Here is a 15,634-nt window from a genome sequence, read left to right as displayed (position 1 = left end):
TTGTCGCCTCTGAATCCATGATTAATCCTATTTTCAGTCCTCGATTGAGGATGGCTTTATAAATTCACCGTGAACGCGCATAGTTCAGTCTCAACCTATCCGGAGTTGATCAAGCCCGATCACTGAAATCTGAATTAGTTGTTCTGGAACCGAAAATTCCCGCTATGCCGTGTCTAGCTCACTCAAGTCAGAATTCAGGATTTAGTTTAGGATTTCTTAAACCGTCTTTCTGGAATACCCCTCTGGTCTACTGGTTGTTTACTATATTGCAATATTTGTTTGTGTAATTCCCCCAAAAGCCACATGAGGTCTGGAGTTCATCAGATTGGATCAGGGACTAAAACAAGCCGCTGGTTTGGTTTGTCATCAGAAACCTGGGGCCTATACTACGAAGCAGGATTTGGGGTTAGCGAGCTAGCTTTGCGTTTAACCCTGGCTTTTCGGTCTCACGAAGGTGGTTCCCTTTTAACCGGGGTAAATCACCATGGTAACTGATGCTGCACGGCTAACCTGCTCCGGAGCAGGTTAAATTCTGGGTATCGGATCAAAACGTATGAAAGGCCTCCTGACCAATCAGCTCTCTGGAAACAGGGAGTCACCATTCCTACAGGATCCCGATATGGACAAATATACAAATGAAAATCCCAATAAAAAACTGAAAACTGTTATTTTTGAATGAACGCACAGTAAGAAGTGCTGTTCAGGGCGACGTGTTTACAGACCAGTAGAATCACGTTGTTTTCCATGATAACTTATTATATCGGAGATATAGCAGGTAGGCTACTTAATTGACCATATTATCAATGGATTAAAGTTACTGTTGCATATATTAATTGCGCTGACTTTATTTAAATTTTTTCCAACAGTGTTTGGTTCAGTGTCGGCTATTCATATTCCATTACCGCAGCCCCGAAGAACATGAGGCCGACTTTATGAATAGAAAATCTTTTTACAGCCTCAATGTGTCCACAAACTATTTTATCAATGAAAACTATGCCCACTGTGTCCTAATGACGGGGCAGTTCCTCCAGTAATCCTCTCTAGCCTTGGAAGCAGAAACAACTTTTACTTTTCGCGGTTATGTTTTGTAATGCTGACAGTTATTCATTATAAGAATTTGTTCTTCTTGAGAGAAGAACGCAATGTTAGTAGCTATCCATTTCTTTCCGATACCCATGTGTTGAAAATGTCAGCAGGAAATATTAGGGCTTATATCATCCTATAATTAGGTCTATTGTTTATGGCTTTTATTGTTTGATTAGCCGATTTTATTATTTTCGCCTATTTTTAGGCTATTACTTATTTTTATAGTTTTGCGCTTATAACCTATGTCCTTTTCCCCGCTGAATCATATTACTTTTGCTGCACAACTATCTAATTTCCCCACGGGGATCAGTAGTTTCATCTTATCTTATCCTGGATCTGTCCATGTTGCATGTGATTGGCTATTTGTTACAAACCCCGCCTCTTTCATGTGAACGCGCTCATAGCTGACAGGTAGATCCTGGGTTGACAGAGCCAGCTGATAACCAGCTACGTGAGACCGGTTATCAGGATCACCATGTTAGGGTTAGTGAAGCCGGCTAACTCAAACATACCCTGACTTTGTTGAACTTGCTTCGTAGTATAGGCCCCTGCTCAGGTTAGGAAACAAACCAAGAGAAGAAAAAAACCTATCTGGAAAACAGCTGTGTGTTGGAGTCAGACTGCTGGACAGGCTTGGTGTCGAATGCCTTTCTTCTTCTTCTCTGGTTTTTATGTGCTGTTTGTTGTTAGAATTACATTGAAGCTGCAGCCTGATCGCCTCGGATGTTTCAGACTTCCTGAATTAATTAATTAATTCATTAATTTTTGTTTCATTCATTCAGTCTTATAAATATAATCAACACCGGTCTTTAACCAGTGACAGCAGAGAATCCTGACACCACACACTCACTCATATCTCCCAGCATGCAATGCAGGTATATAAATAGACTTGCCTGGAGTTCTTATTGGCCGAACTGATTTGGCCTACAAAGCCGCAGGCAGAAACTACAAGGACAGATAAGAACCAGACTGCTTCCAGATATCTTCCCTGTAAATAATAATATTATTATTACTAATATTATTAGGTTACTTTGTTGAATATGCAAAACAGTTACAAAATATATTAAGTGACTGAAACACCCAACAGTGTCAGAACTACCAGGAAGTCAGTGAGTTTAATCCTGAACTACAGAGAGCAAGTTCTACTACAGTAACTACAGAAAAAAGTACAGTAACTACATGGAAACTACAGTAACTAAACTACAGTAACTACAGAAAAAACTACAGTAACTAAACTACAGTAGCTACATATAAACTACAGTAACTACATGGAAACTACAGTAACTAAACTACAGTAACTACATATAAACCATAGTAACTACATGGAAACTACAGTAACTAAACTACAGTAACTACAGAAAAAACTACAGTAACTACATGGAAACTACAGTAACTAAACTACAGTAACTACAGAAAAAACTACAGTAACTACATGGAAACTACAGTAACTAAACTACAGTAACTACATGGAAACTACAGTAACTAAACTACAGTAACTACAGAAAAAACTACAGTAACTACATGGAAACTACAGTAACTAAACTACAGTTACTACAGTAATCTACACAGTAATGTAATAGAGATGCAGCAGGTTGTTGATGTGAATCTACTCACCTGGTTAGAGTCCGCCCACTAAAATCCAACGTTTCCTTCAACAGAGGCTGCTGTAAGGTCTGTCTGTCTGTCTGTCTGTCTCTCTCTCTCTGTCTGTCTCTCTCTGTCTGTCTGTCTGTCTGTCTGTCTGTCTGTCTCTCTCTCTCTGTCTGTCTGTCTGTCTGTCTGTCTCTCTCTCTCTGTCTGTCTCTCTCTGTCTGTCTGTCTGTCTGTCTGTCTGTCTGTCTGTCTGTCTGTCTCTCTCTCTCTGTCTGTCTGTCTGTCTGTCTGTCTGTCTGTCTGTCTCTCTCTCTCTGTCTGTCTGTCTGTCTGTCTGTCTGTCTGTCTGTCTCTCTCTCTCTGTCTGTCTGTCTGTCTGTCTGTCTCTCTCTCTCTCTCTGTCTGTCTCTCTCTCTCTGTCTGTCTGTCTGTCTGTCTGTCTGTCTGTCTGTCTGTCTGTCTGTCTCTCTCTCTCTCTCTCTCTCTCTGTCTGTCTGTCTGTCTGTCTGTCTGTCTGTCTGTCTGTCTGTCTCTCTCTCTCTCTCTCTCTCTCTCTCTGTCTATCTGTCTCTCTCTCTGCTGTTGTCTGCTGGCTGTTCCTCTGTTTATAAAGTATTTCTGGAGTCTGCAGCACATGACTGACACCCCCCCCCCCCCCAGTCTGTTTAAGGCAGTGCAGTCGACACCTGAGCCATGGAGGATCGACAGTCTGTCAGGTTTTCCCTGTCCCTCGTCTCTCCGTCAGTCAGCTGGGCGGAGCAATGTTTCACCAAGCTCCTCCCCCACAGACAAATCTATAGACTGTTCCATAAGCGGGGGCCATATGAGCTGAAGGCAGTTTTGGGAACCAGTAAGAACAGGGAGTCAGATGTAGTTAGGAAGCAGGTTAGTGATGTATTCAGGGGCAAGTCCATGGAAAGATTTAAAAACTAATAAAAAAATCTTAAAATCAGTGCAGGGACTTTAAAACAGGAGTAATGCAGGATCTTTTCCTGGTTTTAGTTAAAACTCTAGCTGCAGCATTCTGAATGATTTGTAACTGCCCAGCTGTCTTTTTGGGAAGCCCAGAGAGAAGTGCATTACAATAGTCAAGCCTGCTTGTAATAAAAGCATGAATTAGTTTCTCTGTGGTATCTTGAGTGAGGATAGGTCTAATTTTGTCAGTATTTGTCAAATGGTAAATGGGCGTCAAAAATTAACACCTAGATTTTTATCTTGACTTTTGATGTTCTGTGATACAGACTTCAATTGTGTCATAATTTTCTCTCAGGCTGCCTTGGATCCAAATACCAATATTTCAGTTTTGTCCTTGTTTAACTGAAGGAAGTTATGAGCCATCCAGTTGTTAATGTCAGTGATACATCTAATAAGTCTATCAAAGGGGCTGAGATCATCAGGTGTAGCAGAGATATATAACTGGGTATCATCTGCACAGCAGTGGAAACTGATGCCATGATTGTAAATGATGGTCCCTATGGGGGCATGTAGAGGCTAAAAAGGATGGGACCTAAGATTGAACCTTGGGGCACACCACAACTAAGAGCGACTTTCTGTGAAGTACGATCCCCTGGACTGACAGAGAAGTCTTCTTCGTTCTCGAGGAATAAAACGGTTCCTGAGAGGCCGACCCACATGTGGAGTCTGTAGGAGGAGCTGCTGGTGTGTTTGGTTGGAACAAAAACCTGCAGACTCTCCATGATACACCATGTCAACATACATTACATATGGACATTACTAGATTACATTATATATTACATGTGTAACATTATATGAACCTGTAGTGCAGCTGAGTGTTCTGCTGTAGGAAAGGCTCAGTTCAGATAAAAAAAAATGAAAAAATGAAATAATGAAATAAACTAAATCAAAACAACTGACTAACTGACTAATAATGTGACTTGTGGCAGGAGTCTGCATCTTATTTTTAGACCCAACTAGTTTGTTCCCTCCTCAGACTGGGAATGAAACCCACCAGGACAAGGTCAGAACACACACACACACATAGAACAAAGGAAGAAATAGCTCGCTCAACTCCAAACTCTTCTTGTTGTCTTTAGGTTGCAGACTCTTGTGCATATAGATTCAAAAAAGAGGGATGTCCACACAACCAAATTAATTACAAAAGTTTATTATATGCACAGCAGCAAGCTGAGAAACGCTAAGCCTTTCTTTATAGAGAAACACAGCTGAGTGGAACTAGGCTTCTTCTAGTAGACCAGTATGACCAGTTTGGCCAGTTTGACCAGCATGAACAGTATGAACAGTTTGACCAGTTTGACCAGTTTGACCAGTTTGAGTACAGCCAGGTTCCTCTGGTATGGAAACTCGACTGCAAGGCGTTCCAGTAGGTTTTGGAAATAGCAGAAGAACCTCCATGTTTTCTCTAGAAGTCTGAGAGAGAGTCCTGAACATCGTGTCTGAGGAAGCGGATCAGTCTCCCAGGAAGCGGCAGAGAGTTGAGGAGTTTGAGCCGCTGGATCCCAACCAGCCGCCTGATCTGCAGCCTGCACAGCTGCATCAGAGGATGAGGAGGAACTGGAGGATCAGACAGAATCAGTGAACAGGAGGGGACACCATGATCTACTGATCATCTACTGATCTACTGATGTCACACTAGGCTCCTCCCACTGAGCAATCTGATGTTGATTAGCCATTTAAAAGACTCTAAATGGTTATAAATGTCCAGCTGAACTGAGGCTCCACTGGGTTTAACAGTGAAAGTTTAATAACTGCGTCCTCTGGGGTAAATGACTAAAATAAAACATTATCTTGTACATATGGACTTCTCTGCTGCATATTGTTGATATTTACAGCTGTTTGTGCATTGTTTAAATATGTAATAATGTCTAAAGCAGAGAAATCAGCTCTGCTGCTCAGTGAGTTAGGAAAACATCAACACAAAAACATGAACAGAAAATATTCAGTTGCTTCAACACCAACAGCATCACTACTTACTGGCCTTGAGTTTGATGGGAGCCCAGTCGCTGTAGCTGTCCAGATGCTCCAGCAGGCGGGAGCAGAGACGGACATGGCCGACGTAATCCAGCAGCAAGGACAGGATGGGACCCGCCCACCGACTGGCGCACGGGTTGGAGATGGCATCGCAGAACTAAAGCAGGTAGAAAATACACTGATGTCCAAAGAGCTGTTTGTCTGTGTGATGTGGATCTAGATTCACACGCATTTCAAAAAATACTTTCTGACTGTCAACGTTGCAACTCACTGCCTTGATGTGATATTAGACCTAACCAATCACATCATTGTTAACATGATGGCAGGCCTAACCAATCAAATCGTATGAATGGATGTCTGATCCCTGCAGTGACATTGTGCTGCTCCCATGTTTCTGAACTGACCTGAACGCACTGCTGCGGTGGTGCGGTGGTGTTGTAACGGAGTTCGTCGCTGCGGCGTTGCGGCGGCCTGATGGGTGGGTGTGGCTTGTTACCGTACACACAGTCAAAACAGGAGAGGGCGTCACAGCCGTTATCCAGCAGGAGCTTCAGCATGGCGGGAAACTCCATACAGAGCAGGACAGCGGAGGGGAACGACGAGGGGTGGGTGGAGATCTGGGCGTTGACATTCGCTCCATAGTTCAGGAGTAACTTCACCATTTCAACACAGCCGAGTCGCACTGCGATGAGCAGGGGGTTAAAGAAGTCCAAGTTGGGGTTAGCTCCCGCCTCCAGCAGCATCGCAGCAGCCTCAAAGTTTTTGTTATAGACTGAGAAGTAGAGCGCTGTGCTGCGGTGGTCTTCATACAGCATGGAGCGTTCCTCTGACAGCTCAGCGTTGACTTCGTATCCCGCCGCGATCAACAGCTCCATGATTTCGTCCCTGTTCCTCTCTGCAGCGATGTGCAACGGATTGATGCCGCTCTGCCTCACTCTGGACTTACTGGTGGCAGGAAGCAGCATGGGCACAATGCTGAAAAACAACAGCAAATGGTCATGAACTGGTTCCTATGGAAAGCCGAGTGAGGAAGGTCTACATACACAGGCAATGCAGTTAAAATAAAGGAATCAATAACATTCCTAAAGTTCACACCATGTGCGACCTTTCTGAACAGCAACATGAAGAGGTAACAGGCCAGACTTTGTAGAATGGTTTGCATCGGCTTTGTGAGACAAGAGCATCTCCACAGTGGTAACATGGCCGTTCTTACAGGCTTCATACAGCGGAGTGGCTCCGTCTGCTGCCGGACCGTTTATATCAGCACCTGAGAAACAAAATGAACACGTTCGAAATGTAGGACGCTCCAAATTTATTTACAGGTGATACTTCATTTCATCTGCCTGTGAGAAAAAGGCACATTATTATGAAAATGAGTGAATCTGAGCAGAACTAACCTTTTCTAATGAGGAAGTTCAAAATGTCGACATTTCCACTCTGTGCTGCTCTGAAGAGAGGCTGAATCCCATAAATATTTTTGGCACCAATTTTAGCTCCAGCCTCTAATAGCATCTTGCAGATCTTCACCTGTCTGTGTCTGGCGGCTTCATGAAGCACCGTCGCTCCCTGACTGCAGGACTGATTCACTGAAGCTCCGAACCTCAGCAGCAGCTCCACACTCTGCTCATTCGCCTTCTCACATGCTGAAACACAGGAACAGTCCAACTTCATCTCTTATTCATGGATCTGAGTGTTAGTTGACTTACTCAAGGATGGTAAATAACTCTGGCATGCAGGAAGCTTGTTGCAAAGGGGAGAACCCCAATCCTGACATTTTTAGTTTTAAACAAACTTGCGCATGTTCAGAAAACACTCTGCCTGTGTTAGCTACCTTTGAAGAGAGGCGTGTCTCTGTCCTTGTTGTGGATGTTGGGGTCGGCTCCTCGCTCCAGAAGACACTCCACACAAGACGGATGTTCTCGAGCCGCAGCCAAGAGAACCGGAGTCTGACCTCTTAAAGTGCATCTGTTCACCATGTCAGGAAGTGCTGAGGAGGAACCACACAAAGCTGTATCTGCTTCCTTTCTGTTTGGGTCAGAGCTTCTTTTCACTGACAGGACAGTTAAAGCAATATCCTAGTTTCTGCACCGCAGCATCAAAACTCGCTTTTCAGAGCCAGATTCCTTCTGCCAGCGAAGAAAAGTGCAAACATGGTTGAACACGACTTCAACTCGTGTGCCATTAATGGCAAAGTTCAGATAGATGGATGACCCCCCCACCCCCCACCCGCAGCCTGTAACTGATACAGATGGTAATCAGATATCAGTCTCACCTCTGATCAAGATCCTAAGACACTGCAGTTGGCCGTAATAAGCAGCTTCATGAAGAGATATCCAACCTTCATCACTTGGATCAGTTAGACTGCTGCACTTCCTTCTGACTACATCCATTAAAGCTTCTGAATCTCCGTTCATGATCAGAGCCTGCAGCGGACTGAGGCTAACAGAAAGAAAACAGGCTGTGAAGGACTGAGACAGAAAACATCTAGCAAGCATCTAGCAAATATCTAGCCACATCTAGCAACATCTAGCAAGCATCTAGCATCTAGCAAACATATAGCAAACACCTAGCAAATATCTAGCAAGCATCTAGCAAATATCTAGCAACATCTAGCAACATCTAGCAACATCTAGCAAACATATAGCAAACACCTAGCAAATATCTAGCAAGCATCTAGCAAATATCTAGCAAACACCTAGCAAATATCTAGCAACATCTAGTAAACATCTAGCAAATATCTAGCAAACATCTAGTAAACATCTAGCAACATCTAGTAAACATCTAGCAAACATCTAGTAAACATCTAGCAAACATCTAGTAAACATCTAGCAACATCTAGCAAACATCTAGCAACATCTAGCAACATCTAGTAAACATCTAGCAACATCTAGTAAACATCTAGCAAACATCTAGTAAACATCTAGCAACATCTAGCAACATCTAGCAAACATCTAGCAACATCTAGCAACATCTAGTAAACATCTAGCAACATCTAGTAAACATCTAGCAAACATCTAGTAAACATCTAGCAAACATCTAGCAAACATCTAGCAACATCTAGCAAACATCTAGCAACATCTAGCAACATCTAGTAAACATCTAGCAAATACGTAGCAAACATCTAGCAACATCTAGTAAACATCTAGCAAACATCTAGTAAACATCTAGCAAACATCTAGCAACATCTAGTAAACATCTAGCAAATATCTAGCAAACATCTAGTACACATCTAGCAACATCTAGTAAACATCTAGCAAACATCTAGCAACATCTAGTAAACATCTAGCAAATATCTAGCAAACATCTAGTAAACATCTAGAAAACATCTAGCAACATCTAGTAAACATCTAGCAAACATCTAGCAACATCTAGCAAACATCTAGCAACATCTAGAAACATATAGCAACATCTAGTAAACATCTACATCTAGCAACATCTAGCAAACATCCAGCAAATCTCTAGCAAACATCTAGCAAACATCTAGCAACATCTAGCAAACATCTAGCAACATCTAGCAACATCTAGTAAACATCTAGCAAACATCTAGCAAACATCTAGCAACATCTAGCAAACATCTAGCAAACATCTAGCAAACATCTAGTACACATCTAGCAAATATCTAGCAAACATCTAGCAAACATCTAGCAACATCTAGTAAACATCTAGCAAACATCTAGTAAACATCTAGCAAACATCTAGCAACATCTAGTAAACATCTAGCAAATATCTAGCAAACATCTAGTACACATCTAGCAACATCTAGTAAACATCTAGCAAACATCTAGCAACATCTAGTAAACATCTAGCAAATATCTAGCAAACATCTAGTAAACATCTAGAAAACATCTAGCAACATCTAGTAAACATCTAGCAAACATCTAGCAACATCTAGCAAACATCTAGCAACATCTAGAAACATATAGCAACATCTAGTAAACATCTACATCTAGCAACATCTAGCAAACATCCAGCAAATCTCTAGCAAACATCTAGCAAACATCTAGCAACATCTAGCAAACATCTAGCAACATCTAGCAACATCTAGTAAACATCTAGCAAACATCTAGCAAACATCTAGCAACATCTAGCAAACATCTAGCAAACATCTAGCAACATCTAGTAAACATCTAGCAAATATCTAGCAAACATCTAGTACACATCTAGCAACATCTAGTAAACATCTAGCAAATATCTAGCAAACATCTAGCAACATCTAGTAAACATCTAGCAAATACCTAGTAAACATCTAGCAACATCTAGTAAACATCTAGCAAATATCTAGCAAACATCTAGTAAACATCTAGCAACATCTAGTAAACATCTAGCAAATACCTAGTAAACATCTAGCAACATCTAGTAAACATCTAGCAAATATCTAGCAAACATCTAGTAAACATCTAGCAACATCTAGTAAACATCTAGCAAATATCTAGCAAACATCTAGCAACATCTAGTAAACATCTAGCAAATATCTAGCAACATCTAGTAAACATCTAGCAAATACCTAGTAAACATCTAGCAACATCTAGTAAACATCTAGCAAACATCTAGTAAACATCTAGCAAATATCTAGCAAACATCTAGTAAACATCTAGCAACATCTAGTAAACATCTAGCAAATATCTAGCAAACATCTAGCAACATCTAGTAAACATCTAGCAAATATCTAGCAAACATCTAGCAACATCTAGTAAACATCTAGCAAATATCTAGCAAACATCTAGCAACATCTAGTAAACATCTAGCAAATACCTAGTAAACATCTAGCAACATCTAGTAAACATCTAGCAAATATCTAGCAACATCTAGTAAACATCTAGCAAATATCTAGAAAACATCTAGCAACATCTAGTAAACATCTAGCAAATATCTAGAAAACATCTAGCTAGTCTCCATCTGAAACAAAACACCACCTGATAAAGTGAATGTGGAATTGCAGACTTAATTAGCCACGCAGGTTGTGCAAATGTTTTTGTGTGTTTTGTCTATTTTATTATTTATATCGTGTGAAATAAAAAAGGTACAATATGAGGTTGACAAAATGATAAAGTGAGGAGCATCTTTAAAAGAAAAGCAGATCTGGACTAACTTACTTTTTGAGGGATGCGTATACAAATCGAGGTTGGCCGTATGGAGCGTGTGCAATGGTGGAGTTAGCTGCGGAGTTAGGGGCGGAGTTAGCTGGGGGGTTAGGGGCGGAGTTAGCTGGGGGATTAGGGGCGGGGTTAGCTGGGGGGTTAGCTGGGGGGGTTGGAGGCGGCGGATTGGCCGAAGGGAAGTCGTATACATGTCTGGATGGAGCCATACGCCTCGGTCTGGGATTTGGGTTTGCTTGTGTCTGCACAGCAGGGGGGGGCGGAGCCAGCGAGCACTGAGCGCTGTCTGGAGGAGGCGGTTTCTCGGTGAGGCTTCGCTCGATGGCGAGCTGCAGCAGCTCCTCATCAGTCAGGTTGCTGTACAGACTGTAGTCGTCCAGCTCCATGATGACAGCCTGCTGAATGACAGCAGAGAACAGAAATGACGTAATAATGTAGTAATGAAGTAAATACTGAAGACAGAAGACAAATTAAGTTGGTCGAAAATTAAAGTGTGTTACAACTTCACAAACATGAACTGAAAATACCATCTACTCCAATAGAATGTCAAAAATAAAAACAGTGAAAAATAGATTATAGACTTCCACTGACATCTCAGACACATTGAAAGTAAAGTATTCAGGAAAAGTAATGAAAACCCTGAACTACAATTCAACAGTTAATTAACCCTAACCTCCCGAGGAACATGAAGTTATTTCTCTGTCGGTCAGTAACTGAACGACAGACAAACTGACTGACCGGGTCTGAGGCAGCAGAGAAACACCAGGATTTTCCATTACATATCAGTTACCAGAATAAAATACCAAAACACTATTTGTAGCAAGTCATCTGAACTTGACCCTTGAACGTTTGGCTGAACAGACTCTACTGGTATCTGACTGGACCGGATCACACGGCCATCAGCTGATCCGGTCTGTTAACATGATGAAGGTCATGCAGGTCAGCTGGCAGGATGCTGACTTCTACAGTTTCTGTCTCATCACACAGTGAGTTGGTTTCATCTCCTGACTAGAATTTAAAGTGGAACCTTGTTTGGTCTGTTGTTTATTAGCTGTAGCTAAACACTGCAGTGTTGTTAGATTGAAACATTTAAATAAAAGGGTCAAAGGCCCCGTTGAAACTGTCAAAGATGTCTGAGATCTTGATCCAACATCAGTCCTTGTTTGGATCTGGAGGCTTTTTTACATTACAGAGAAACAGATCTGTGTTTTGAGTTATAATGGGTTTAAAAGTTCAATTTCCGCTTCTTGAGTTGAATTCTAAAACATAAATCAGGCTTGAGGTAACATGAAGTCTGGATTGTATCTTTAATCATGATAATGGTTCAGAACATGAACCGGTCTTCCCTGCCTGACTAGTGACAGACATGACTTAAAACACTTGAAGGAACTTCTGAAAGGTAAATACTGATCACACTGATCGGTCCTACCTGTGAAACGGTCCAATCAGGACACAGCAGCGATGTAAATCCTTTTTAAACAAGTTTTGAGCAGAGAACCTCCTGTGGTTCTGCAGCAGGTTTGTTCGTACGTTTGAGTAAATCTGAGCCGGTCTGTGTTGGATGAGTTCAGAGACGATGATGATGTCACCTTATAAATATAGACACAGGCTGCAGAAAGACAGACAATACAGCAGGGGAGGACAGACAGACAGGCAGACAGGCAGACAGACAGGCAGACAGGCAGGCAGACAGGCAGACAGACAGGCAGACAGGCAGGCAGGCAGACAGGCAGACAGGCAGACAGACAGGCAGACAGGCAGGCAGACAGGCAGACAGACAGGCAGACAGACAGGCAGACAGGCAGGCAGACAGGCAGACAGACAGGCAGACAGGCAGACAGACAGGCAGGCAGACAGGCAGACAGACAGGCAGACAGGCAGACAGACAGGCAGACAGGCAGGCAGACAGGCAGATAGACAGGCAGACAGGCAGGCAGACAGGCAGACAGGCAGGCAGACAGGCAGACAGACAGGCAGACAGGCAGGCAGACAGGCAGACAGACAGGCAGACAGACAGACAGACAGACAGGCAGACAGACAGACAGGCAGACAGACAGGCAGACAGACAGACAGACAGACAGGCAGACAGACAGACAGGCAGACAGGCAGACAGACAGAGAAACTCTGAGTCAAAGTATTGTTTACCCATTGATCAATTTCATCATGGCTTTACAAACATCATCTTGAGAGTATTGACAGTATTATTGATTAGTTTAGTCTGATCAACATAGATGAAGTGCTGTAAATTAAAGCTGGACATTTTGATGTACTGCACACTCATTCCAATTTTTGACATTTACTAATGAAGGTGTGAGGATTTCAGAAGTCATGTAGTGTTCAGCCTGCTGACAGCAGTCTGTCTGTCTGTCTGTCCGTCTGTCTGTCTGTCTGTCTGTCTGTCCGTCTGTCTGTCTGTCTGTCTGTCTGTCCGTCTGTCTGTCTGTCTGTCTGTCTGTCTGTCTGTCCATCCGTCTGTCCGTCCGTCCGTCTGTCTGTCTGTCCGTCTGTCTGTCTGTCTGTCTGTCTGTCTGTCTGTCTGTCCATCCGTCTGTCCGTCCGTCTGTCTGTCTGTCTGTCCGTCTGTCTCTCTCTGTGGATCAGAGAGTCGCTCTGTTTGACTCATGAGGTGCGTTCCATTTGCGTCCTCTCCTCTGTCCTCGTCTCCTTGTCTCCTCGTCTCCTTGCTGACCCAGCATCCAAAAATGAGTTGGCTTCATTGAGGATGTTCCAGTTGGTTAAAAGACACATGAAGGATCCTTCATGTCTCCTCGCCTCCTTCCTCCAGTGAGGTCGGAGGAGACTCAGGTGTTTCCTCCATGTAGAAATAATGAGTGAAGATAATTCACTAAACTCAGCTACATAACATCTAATGTGTAGAACAAACGACAGATGAAACCCAGCTGTGAGTCCTTGATGTTTCTCTCAGTCTGTCTTCATCTTTATGTGAATTGGGTTTATGTGTGTTTTTGCACATTAAGTTCTTACTAGCTACAGCTGTGGTCATGTAAATCAAACTGTGGTTCACTGCAGGTGAGATCAGACAGCTGCAGGTGAGATCAGACAGCTGCTGGTGATATCAGACAGCTGCAGGTGAGATCAGACAGCTGCAGGTGAGATCAGACAGCTGCTGGTGATATCAGACAGCTGCAGGTGAGATCAGACAGCTGCTGGTGATATCAGACAGCTGCAGGTGAGATCAGACAGCTGCTGGTGAGATCAGACAGCTGCTGGTGAGATCAGACAGCTGCAGGTGAGATCAGACAGCTGCTGGTGAGATCAGACAGCTGCAGGTGAGATCAGACAGCTGCAGGTGAGATCAGACAGCTGCAGGTGAGATCAGACAGCTGCTGGTGAGATCAGACAGCTGCTGGTGAGATCAGACAGCTGCTGGTCATCCGACCCGAGTCAGAAGTATAAAGTCGACGGTAGCACAGACTCACAGCAGGAGTTCTGCCTCCATGAGGAAGACGAGGCTCGTTGGGGACAGAGATGAATTCCACATTAATCTGAACTTTGTTAAGTAGACAGCGGTCTTCATGGTGGGGAAGGAGACACTGTGGGCGGAGCCTCAACCACCACACGTCAAACGTCACATCAACGAGGCCGTGCGAGGACGTTCCACCTGACAGGACCCGCTTCATTTTTCCTCTCCTCCTCGTTTCCCCCGTGACCTTTGACCCAGGAGTCGAGGAGGAGACGAGGAGAAATCGTTACCAAATGGAACGCACCCTTCGCCTCATCTCTCAGCACCTTGCGGTCGGAGGAGATGCGCGGGATGCGACTTCAGAATCTGTGTTAGGTGCCAGTGTACGAAAGATGTGTCTCATTTCAGCCGACACGTCCTGAAAGTTGCATCTCTCTTGGCAAAAGTGTTAAGATTTTATACACATTTTTTCTTTTTTTCTTGTTTTCCTTTTGAGTTTGTATGGTGGTTGTAGCGCCCCCTCTAGACTGATCACTGTCATATTCTAGGTGGTGTTGAGTTGAATTCCTAACGAGTTAAAGCTCAACAAGAATTAGCAAAAACATATTTGTGGTGCCCGCTATTGGCCAAGTTTTGTGTGATTATGCAAACGAAGTTAATTTCTTCTACAGAATAAATTCATCTTGATCTTTGCACATTTGGGGTTTGAAACCTCCAGCTGTCACTTGCAGCTACAGTTTGGTTTGAAATGGCTTCAATTATATTGATAATACCAGAAAATGAAAAAACACTGAAACTTTTCACTGGACGAGCCAAATGTTCCTGTTCTGTCTTTATTTCATGGACCTGAGGATATTCAGTATTTGGTGAATAAACTTCAAACTAATTTACATTGAATCGCTCCATCCAGTCTGTCTGCTGTTTACAGCAGAGTGTGAAAGCTTCAAGCCAAACTGCTGCAGCTGTCTTGCTGCATGTGATGCAGCTTTATATAAATAAACAAACCTGAACTTGAACTTGAACTTGAACTCTTCTTATCAAATAACTACTTGAGTCTTTCCCCTGGCAGCCGGCTCAGATATTAGATCCTGAACCACATGAAAACACTCTGAGTGTATTTTTAGCTCTGTTGTCTGAACTCCTGACCCGGTTCTGCTGGAGGACGGTCCACATGGAAGAACCAGACTGCAGGACTGTCGGCTCCACAGGGGGCGCTGTGTGCAGAAGCATCTGCACACAGTCACATGACTTGGACTCGAGTCACATGACTTGGACTTGAGTCAGACTTGAATCACAGTTGTAATTGCTTGAGACTTGACTGGATGCGTGAAGAGAAGACTTGAGACTTGACTTGACTTGGGTTCTGGTGACTTGGGACTTGACTCTGACTTATACTTTGATGACTTGAAAAGGTTTCTAAAGTCTTGACTTGAGATCTTGTGCTTGTGTAAATGACTTAGACTTAGATTGAAAGTGATGAGATTTG

The 15,634-nt window shown here is 43.1% G+C and overlaps 1 protein-coding gene across 1 annotated transcript; it reads right to left on the bottom strand.

The window, feature by feature from the left end:
- Window positions 1-4,817: 4,817 nt before the first annotated feature.
- On the bottom strand, window positions 4,818-8,031 carry LOC139914596 (ankyrin repeat and SOCS box protein 2-like). Its single transcript, XM_071902946.2, has 7 exons — window positions 7,901-8,031; window positions 7,460-7,615; window positions 7,026-7,271; window positions 6,724-6,895; window positions 6,033-6,603; window positions 5,632-5,785; window positions 4,818-5,211 (listed from the first exon to the last, which is right to left on the bottom strand). Exons 1-7 carry the CDS (start codon window positions 8,016-8,018, stop codon window positions 5,060-5,062), a joined length of 1,569 nt encoding a protein of 522 aa, XP_071759047.2. The 5' UTR covers window positions 8,019-8,031; the 3' UTR covers window positions 4,818-5,059.
- Between the last annotated feature and the right edge of the window lie 7,603 nt (window positions 8,032-15,634).

The sequence above is a fragment of the Centroberyx gerrardi genome, chromosome 18 (assembly GCF_048128805.1).
Source record: "Centroberyx gerrardi isolate f3 chromosome 18, fCenGer3.hap1.cur.20231027, whole genome shotgun sequence".
Lineage (NCBI taxonomy): Eukaryota > Metazoa > Chordata > Actinopteri > Beryciformes > Berycidae > Centroberyx > Centroberyx gerrardi.
This window is presented reverse-complemented; position numbering and strand designations above follow the sequence as displayed.

Excerpts from the sequence above, each read along its gene's own strand:
- LOC139914596 (XM_071902946.2), bottom strand. The coding sequence starts at position 8,018 with ATGGATGTAGTCAGAAGGAAGTGCAGCAGTCTAACTGATCCAAGTGAT. Across the intron at positions 7,616-7,900 it reads TCTTAGGATCTTGATCAGAG|CACTTCCTGACATGGTGAAC; the intron begins GTGAGACTGATA and ends GTTCCTCCTCAG. Across the intron at positions 5,212-5,631 it reads TCCCATCAAACTCAAGGCCA|TTCCTCCTCATCCTCTGATG; the intron begins GTAAGTAGTGAT and ends CTGATCCTCCAG.